The 8,909-nt window shown below is 64.1% G+C and overlaps 1 protein-coding gene across 3 annotated transcripts; it reads right to left on the bottom strand.

Annotated features, from left to right (window-relative positions):
- Positions 1 to 278: 278 nt before the first annotated feature.
- On the bottom strand, positions 279 to 6,634 carry Bbc3 (BCL2 binding component 3). Of its 3 annotated transcripts, none has more exons than XM_042700344.1 (4): positions 6,331 to 6,634; positions 3,875 to 4,163; positions 2,431 to 2,621; positions 279 to 481 (listed from the first exon to the last, which is right to left on the bottom strand). In XM_042700344.1, the coding sequence occupies exons 2-4, from the start codon at positions 4,146 to 4,148 to the stop codon at positions 365 to 367; spliced, it is 582 nt and encodes a 193-aa protein (XP_042556278.1). In that variant the 5' UTR covers positions 4,149 to 4,163; positions 6,331 to 6,634; the 3' UTR covers positions 279 to 364. The 3 variants fall into 3 exon arrangements, with proteins under 3 accessions (XP_042556278.1, XP_042556279.1, XP_042556276.1); XM_042700345.1 differs by lacking the exon at positions 6,331 to 6,634 and adding an exon at positions 5,683 to 5,717; XM_042700342.1 differs by lacking the exon at positions 6,331 to 6,634 and adding an exon at positions 5,568 to 5,673.
- Between the last annotated feature and the right edge of the window lie 2,275 nt (positions 6,635 to 8,909).

Raw genomic sequence — 8,909 nt, 5'->3', positions numbered from 1 at the left:
GGGAGACCCCCTCCCCCAGTGTCCTCCCCTTGCAGCTGGAACAGGCAGCCAGCACCAGCAGCCTTTCCTGAGATGGTGGTGGGCGGCAGAGGCGGGCGGCTCGGTCCCCACCCCTGGGTCACCGCCGCCTCCACATGCTGAGGTCCCGGCTGCCCTCCTTCCCAGCTTCTGGCCCGGGCTCTGAAGTCCACACCTCCGTCAGCGAACCCAGGCTGGCTGCGGCTGCAGTGGCCGCCCTGTCCGCCCTTTGGACAGGCAGGTTGCTACACGGAGCAGAAAAGGTCCCCCGTGCTGGCCAGGGCATCAGGAGGTGGGGGGGTCCTGCCCCCCAAGTCTCCAACGTCCACAGGGTGGGTGCAGGGGCCTAATTGGGCTCCATCTGTGGGGCTCCAGGGCCCCTGGGTAAGGGCAGAAGTCCCATGATGATATTGTACAGGACCCTCCAAGGAGACGGGCGGTGTCGCTGCTGTTCTTCTTGTCTCTAGGGAAAGAGAGAGAGAGAGAAAAAAAAAAATGAGTGGCTAAATGGCTCATACCTGCAATCCTAGCTACTCAAGAGGCTGAAATCGGAGGATCAGGATTTGAAGCCAGCCTGGGCAGGAAAGTCTATAAGACTCTTATCTCCAACTAACCACAAAAAAAAAAAAAACTGGAAGTGGAGCTGTGGCTCAAATGGTAGAGCACCAACCTTGAGTGAAAAAGCTAAAAGACAGTCCCCAGGACCTGAGTTCAAGCCCCAGCACTGGTAGGCAACACACATAGACTTGGGTAACAGGGTGAAGGGTAAGACTGGAAGCTTAGCTCAAAGGGCCCAGACCTACCCTAATCAGGTTCTGGTTTTCTATCTAGGCAAGTCTGCCCCTCCTAGGACAACAGACCAGGAGGGAGGGCCGAGGGACTGGCTGGCTCACAGTCCTTCCTGGCTGCTGGGGCAGTAAATGCAGCAGGGAGGCCACAGTGATTCTAGAACAATCTGGAAGGAGGACAATTGGGGAAAGATTGCTATGGAAGTGTTCTGGGGACAAAGCTGGGTTTGGTGCAGGGAAACCTCTGTTCACTCCCTGGTGGGAAAATGACATGGGATAACTTCTAGAACTGTCTCCACAGTGTTGGTCTCTTTCTTCAGGAAAATTAAAGGCAACATTTAAAAATGTACAAAGAACCAGTCATGGAAGGGCACACCTGTAATCCCTGTACTTGGGAAGCAAAGGCAGGAAGATCTCAAGTTCAAAGCCAGACTAGACTACACAGGGAGAAAGGAAAAAAAAAAAAAACCTAAAAAGTATGAAGAGCCCTCAAGTACCCGGCCTGCAGTTACCCAGGGCTACCAGCTTCAGACTACTGCCCTCTCTGCGCACTTTCTATAGACTAGGCAGGAGAAGGTGGCAAAGGGGACTTTGGGCTGCTCAGACAAGAACAACTGTCACTGTCTGTGTTGTGGGACACCGCAAACAGGAAGGGCACAGAGCCCCCAGATATTTATCCTGGGGATGCAACCCTTGAGCACACCCCGCGGTGCGCGGTACTGAAATGAAAGGGGGGACAGTAAAATTATACAGGCTTTTTAAAAATCTACGTTGAGCATTATAAAGGCAAAGAGAGACACGTGTTGCCTCTACTGGGACCCATGTCGCCGGGGGGAGGGGAGGGCGCGGAGGGACAGGAGCCCTGGCCCCGCCGGAGAGGGTGCAGCCGGCCAACCCAGGGCCACACAGCAGCCAGCAACTGCCAGGAACGGGGAATGAGTGCGAGGTCGGGGTTGGCTCCGGGCCGGGCTCAGGAGGGTTCAGCAGTTTTTGCTTTATTTATTTATTTTGTTAATAAGCAAACAAAGCAGGTGAGATGATCAGAGGGAGCCGAGCCTAGGCGGGACGCGGGCTAGGGACACAGCGCAGCCCAGGCTGGGGCGGGGCCTCATCAGGATGGGCGTGGCCATGCCGGGGAGGGGAGGGGCCACAGAGGGAGAGGCGAGGCCACGGCGGAAGAGGGGCGGGGCCACAGCGGAGGAAGGGCGGGGCGGGACGCAGCTCCCCCCTTCCATTCCCCCCCCAGCCTTCCGCTGGCGGGGCGGGGCCGGGCTGGTGGGCCGACGCTGCGGGCGCCGCGCGAGCGCGCGAAGGGCGGGGCGAGGCCGCGCGGGCGCGGCGCGCTGCTGACTCACCGGCTATAAATAGCCGTGGATATAGCAGCGGCCGCGCTGAGCGCCGCCCTCAGTCCCCGCGGCCGCGGGCCCGCGGTGCAGTGCGGCGAGGGCCACGCTCCTGCCTGGCCCGGTCTCGGGCCCTCCGGCCGCTTCCACCCCCGTCCCCCCCCGCCCCGCTCCGCCCCCCACCTGCCTGTCCCCGCCGCGACCCCGCGCGCAGGGCAGCAGCTGCCGCACATCTGGCGGGGCGGGAAGTCCCACCTGCCGCCGCCCCGCCCCGCACTCACCCGCCGCTCGTACTGCGCGTTGAGGTCGTCCGCCATCCGCCGCAGCTGGGCCCCGATCTCGCGCGCCCACTGCTCCTCCTCCCCTCGGACTCCGGGGGCCGCCTGGGTGGGGCCGCCCGCCAAGGCTTCCGGGGCGCTGGGCACCGGTGACTCTAGGTGCGGGTCGGCCGGTGACGGAGCTGGCTGCGGGCCTGGGGGAGGCGGCGGGGCGCGGTCAGCAGCGGCCACCCGGCCCAGCCGCCGCGGTTCTCCTCGGCTCCCCGCCCCGTGTCTGCAGCTTTGTTATTCCGTACCCCCTCCTAGGCCAGACTCCCCCGGCCCGAGACGCTGGGGTCACCTGGCCGACCTCAGTGCCCCCCAGTGCCCCCCTCCTTCCCAACCTGGGCTACACCCAGCCTTCTCCGTGTGGAAACCGAGGCCGGCGCTAGGGAGCGGGGCAAGGTCACCCCGGGACACACGCCGGCCCCACCCAGAGTCGAAGCCTCGGGTCGCCAGCGTGCCCGGGTGTGACCACAGGGGGGCCCCACCCCCGGATGTGGCACGGGCCTGAGGACCCGCGGGCCGGACGGCGGCTGCCCCGAGGATGGCGTGGGGGCTGGGATCGGGGAGAGGCCTTCCCGTCCCACAACGCCCCGGGTCCGCGTTGGGGGTCCCCCCCCTCCTCCTGTCAACCCAGGTGCAGCCTCGGTTTCCACCTCTGTGAGCTGTGGGTCTGAAATCAGGGGGGTTCCCTCACCCCATATCCAGGAACTGAGCTCGGAAGTTCGTCTGGCTGGACCCCGCTGGGTTCTGGGGGGCTATGTGGGGGCTGGGACGGCCCTGCCCGCCGCCGCCGCCGCCGGGCACCACGGGGTTAAACAGCCCGACAGGCAGGGGGACCTTTAACCCTTCCCTCCCCTGACGGGCTCCCTCCCCAGGGGACTTTCCCAGCACAATGGCCCCTGCCCCTCGCCTTCCGCTAGGGGGGCTGCAGGGTGGGCCGGCTCCCACCGAACCGAGGCCAATAGCGGCTGAAGGGCTCAGGACCCCTCCTCAAAGTGCAGAGGTGACCGTCAGGCCCTCCTAGCCCCCCCCCCCAATCCTGGCCAGTCTTTTACCCACTGCAATCTTCCGGGGGGGGGGGATGTCCTGGGGACCCCGATTGGGGGAGGGGAGCTGAGACACAGCTGTCGCCCCCAGGCCCTGAAAAAACGCCCCGTGCCGCACACTGGGGGACGGCAGTCAGATTCCAGGAGGGACTTCCCACCCCACCGCCCTTCCATCCCGGCCTCCACTCAGTCTTCCTGCTTCTCGAAACACAAAGACCCCACTGGCCACACCCTCCAGGTGGCCCCTCGCCCGGCCTGGCCACCCCCTCCCCTCTCCCCCCCCCCCCCCCGGCTTCCACTTGAGCGTCTAGGGGCTCCAGGCGCACCCCCATCCCAGGTGTGGGGCAGACACTCACCATCTGGACGCGGGCCTCGGGGCCGGCTGCGGGGAGCCCCAGGCCAGCGGGGCGCCCCCAGGGCGGCGGTGACGGCGGGCGGGGCGCTGGGCGCGCAGAGGTAGGCGGCGGGCAGCAGGGCCGGGGCGGCGGGGGCGACGGGCAGGCCGGGCTCGCAGAGGCCGCAGGACACGGCCGAGGGCACCAGGCGGCCGAGCGGGAAGGGACGCGGGCTGTCGCGGGCCAGGCCCTCTACAGGTTCGGGAGAGCTGCCCTCCTGTCGTGCGCGGGCCATGGCGCTCCCGGGGGCCTGCGGGACACGGGGAGTTCAGCGGTAAGGCGTAGCCCCCCCCCCCCCCCGCACACATCCAGGGTTCACTCACGATGCATGTGGGGGAAACCCCCATGAGACACACCCCTCGAGGGGAGGTCACAGGGACAGGCTGGCCAGGACCCCAAAGGAGGGAGTGTGTCTGCGCGTCTGGGGGCTGGGACAGCCCCACAGGGCAAACTCTTCACTGGACTAATAGTGAATGTGGGGGGCTGGGGACAACTTTCCCAACAGTAGGGAGAACGCAGGGCGGTACGGGGGTGTGTGGGGGAGAGACACAGGACCGCAATAATGAGGAATGTAGTGTGTAAATGGGGCGTGTGTGGACGCCATACAACGCAGACACCAAACTGGCCAGCCTGACCCCCACACTTGAGAGATGGGACATGAAATTGCCACTCAGCACACACACACACACACCCCAAAACAAGGACCACACAACCCACACTGCACCTCGCATCCCTCCTCCCTCACATCCAGAATCTCACACACTGACCCACTGTGGGTCTGCCCAGAGACACAGAATGCAGCCCTCACAACAACCACAGAAACACCACGCACGCACGCGCACGCGCATACACACACACACACACAACCAGGACATAAGCACGATACCCCTGAGGACGCACACTGTCCAACCCGAGGCGGACACACGGGTCTCCACACCACCAACCCCAGCCCCCAGGACACGTCAATCAGGCGCGTGTCACCAGACGCAGATGCGCTGCCACACTTGCAGGCAAAGATACACAGACGCCCCAGCCCCACCGCACGGCAGACATAGCGCGCCCTCCTCTCCCAACCCCAAAACACCATCACCAACTGTCAGCACACACGCACTCACACACACACACGCGCGCGCGCGCGCTAATCCACACAGCCCTCCCAACACACCTAAAACACTGGTCTCACGTGACTGACATAAACACTACACACACGCAGCCACATGACACATGAACCACCATCGGATCTCAGTGACAAACCCTCAGAACCAACAGACACACACGGAGGCTGCCCGCAACACCCCGCTCCCCGGGGCACTGCACAGACCCCAGGAAACCTGGGTGCCCCCTTCCCATCACCGCTTCCAGACACCCCCACTCCCCCAGTTCCCATTTCCGCTACTCAGACACCTGGAAAGAAAACCCACCAGCGGGGTGTTGTCAGGCAGACCCCTCAGAAGCCCTGGAGACACTAGTGCACACAAGACACACGTAAACACACACAGCCATGCGCACAACTACACACCACCACACACCATCACCCCAAACAGCACACAGACAACTCTCCTAGCGCGCACACACGCACACACACACACACACACACACACAGAGGTACATCCCAGCCCACCCGCGGAGGCCACGCTCAGATGGGGACACTCACGCCTACACCGCGACGGGTCACAAATGCCAACATTCCTCTGGACTGGCACCCCGACTCTCCGCCGACCCCAGCGCCAACTCGGAGCCAGACACACGCACACACCCAGGCGAGACACCTGCAGATCCACAGCCCCGCGCGCGCGCTCCTCGCCGTCCCAGACGCCCCGCTCCGCTGTCACGGCCCCTCCCCCGCCGCCACGTGCGTCCGCCCCGCCCGCCCAGCCAGCGCGGGGCCAATAACCGGCTGTTGCTGGGGCGCAGCCCCCGCCCGCGGGAGCCGCAGCCTCCGCGGCCCACCAGCCGCCCCCCGACGCCGCCCCCGGCGGGCGCGCGCCCTGGGTGTGGCCGCCCCTCGGAGCCGCCCCCCTCCCGCGTCTCCCCCCCCACCCCAGACCACCCCCACCTCCCTCCGCCACTCGGACTTCAGGGACGCGGACAACCTGGGGTCCGCTCGTCCCCGGAACGCACTGGCCACCAGGGGGCGCGCGCGATCCCGCACCCCATTGTTTGTAAACAAACCCGCCAGGCCACTGGGGCACCTGTGCGCCCAGGCTGGGGCGTCCGATCGCGGAAGGGTCTCCCGCCTGGCGGACCCAGCGGAGACCACCACCTCCTCCCCGTAAAGGCCAAAGGCGACACGTGAGGGGCGGCAAGGCGCCCGAGCTCGGAAGCATGCGCTCCAGCCACCTCCTCCAGGAAGCCCACCCTGCCTGACCGGCCACCCCCGGTGGGGCTCGGGGTGGGGGGGGGGGGCGCACACTCACCCCGGGGGCATGAACACGCCGAAGGGGGGCGGCGGTGGGGGGCGGGCGGCTTCCTTCAGGAGGGCGCGCCCGCCGAGTGCCGCTCGCCGCGGCGACCGCTGCCGAGTGGCTCCCGCTGCCTCCGCCGATCGGACCGCAGCGCCGCTGGTGGCTGCGTTCGCTCCCCGCGGCCGCGTCGTGGCCGTCGGCGCCGGGCACTCGGGTGGTGTCGCTGTTGCCGCCGCGGCCGCTCGGCGCTCGGCACCCGATCGCATGTGGCTCCCGCTCTCCCTCTCCGCTTCTCGGGCCGCCCGGCAGATCCCGGGCGCCCCGCTCGGCTCTCGCCCCGCCCCGCGCAGCCCCGCCCCCGCCCGGGCCCACGCCCCGCCCACAGCGTGACGTCACGGCCCCGCCCCCGCGCGGGCAAGTCGGGGCTTGCAGACGCGCGCCGCGCCCCCTGTCCCGGTGCCGGGGTTTCCCTGCCTCGGAAGGGGGCGGGCGGGAAGGGGGCCGGAGGGGGGACGGGGGGCGGGGAGGAGGGGCGCCGCGGGGAGGGGCCGGGGCAGGGCCTGGCCTGGCGACACCCGCTGACACACTGACACACTGACTGGGACCCGGCCCGGGCCCCGCGGGGACGGGATGGGCCAGTCTCAGGCTGTGCGCCCGGGACACCAGCCTCCTGACGCCCCACAACCCAGATTGACACCCCCCCCCCCCGCCGGCCGGTGACACGGACACCCACACCGGTGGACAGACCCATTCACAGTTCCCAGACAGCCCCAACAACTGCAAAGTGCGCCCCTGGGGCACGGCCGGACCCACTCCCCACGGGACACCTGTGACGGGGAGTGGGGGTGTGCGCGCAGCCCTCCCACGCGGCCCCCGCAGGGTCCACGCCAGACCCTCAGACATACAGATCCAGTCAGACACGCAGACACTGACCTCCCCCATCCACTCACCCACACACACACACACACACACACACACACACACACACACACACGGGGCAGCCCCAAAGTCACACCTGTCACGGGCTGCTGGCACCTTGGCGGGACCCACTCCCGAGCTGGCACACCCCGGCCACACTCACCACGAGTCTGACAGTGGACTGGTGCAGAAGAGAAAGCCCCCGGGCACCTGGCACAGACATGCCCGGGCAGACCCCGCACCCTATTCCAGCGTGCGGCTGCTCTTCCTTCCCTTTCTCTCTGCAGTTTCTTTACTGTCACTTCCCCCCCCTCACTCCCCACACACAGGACCTTCCCTCCCCAGCACTCTGCCTGGAGAACACTTGGTGTTCTCTTTGGTTTTCACCCAAAGTGACCCTACCTTCACCTCTGGGGGCCCAGCACATAACTCGGGGCCAGACCCTCTTGATTGACTTGGTTTTTTGTTGTTGTTCTACCATTTAGACCAAAACTCCCCTTCCAGATTTTTAGTGGTTTATTGGAGATCAATCTCATGGACTTTCCTTCCAGGGCTGGCTTTGAACCCAGATCCTGAGATGTCAACATTCCAAATAGCTAGGATAATGATGAGATGCTTAAGCCACAGGTGCCAGGGTAGTTTTTGTTTGTTTGTTTGTTTTTTTTGAGGTCATGGGGTTTGAACTCTGGGCCTGGGCGCTGTCCCTCAGCTCAAGGTGAGCACTCTTACCACTTGAGCCACAGGGCCACTTCCGGTTTTCTGGTGGTTCCTGCTCAGGTTGGCTTTGAACCCTGATCCTCAGATCTCAGCGTCCTGAGTAGCTAGGATTACAGGTGTGAGCCACCAGCACCCAGCTGCATTTTCTTTTTCATGATGGTGCTGGGGCTCAACCCAGGACCTATTTAAGCCCTCTACTGCTAAGCTATACCTCCAGGACCTTCTTACTACACTGTACTGAGATAAAGTTATGTAAAGTACTCTTAGCTGGGCACCAGGGGAGATCTGAGGGTCGAGGTTCAAAGTCCATGCAACTTTTTTTTTTGTTTTTTTTTATGGGGGGGGGGGGGTCAGTCATAGGGCTTGAACTCAGGGCCTGGGCACTGTCCCTCAGATCCTTTTCTCTTTTTTTTTTTTTTTTTTTGGGTCCGGTCTTGGGGCCTGTACTCTGGGTCTGGGCACTGTCCCTCAGCTCTTCAGTTCAAGGCTAGCGCTCTACCACTTGAGCCACAGCACCACTTCCGGCTTTTTTCTTTTTGCTTATGTGGTGCTGAGGAATCGAACCCAGGGCCTCAGGCATGCAAGGCAAGCACTCTACCACTGAGCCACCTTCCCAGCCCCATGAGCTCTTTTTCTCAAGGCTAGCACTCTACCACTTTGAGCCACCACTCCACTTCCAGTTTTCAGGTGGTTAATTGGAAATGAGAGTCTCATGGACTTTCCTGACTGGGTTGGCTTTGAACTGTGATTCTCAGATCTCAGCTTCCTTAGTAGTTAGGATTACAGGTGTGAGCCACCAGTATCCAGCTAGCTCCTGAGACTCTTATCTCCAAGTAACTACCAAAATGCCAGAAGTAGACCTGTGGCTTGAGTGGTAGAGTGCTAGCTTTGAGCAAAAGAAACTCGGGGATATCACCCAGGCTCTGTGAGTTCAAGCCTCAGGACCAGAATACACA

This window comes from Dipodomys spectabilis, unplaced genomic scaffold, assembly GCF_019054845.1.
Source record: "Dipodomys spectabilis isolate Male_0828 unplaced genomic scaffold, ASM1905484v1 ptg000266l, whole genome shotgun sequence".
In the NCBI taxonomy this organism is placed as follows: Eukaryota; Metazoa; Chordata; class Mammalia; order Rodentia; family Heteromyidae; genus Dipodomys; species Dipodomys spectabilis.
The sequence above is the reverse complement of the archived record's forward strand: the minus strand, read 5'-3'. Positions and strand labels throughout refer to the sequence as shown.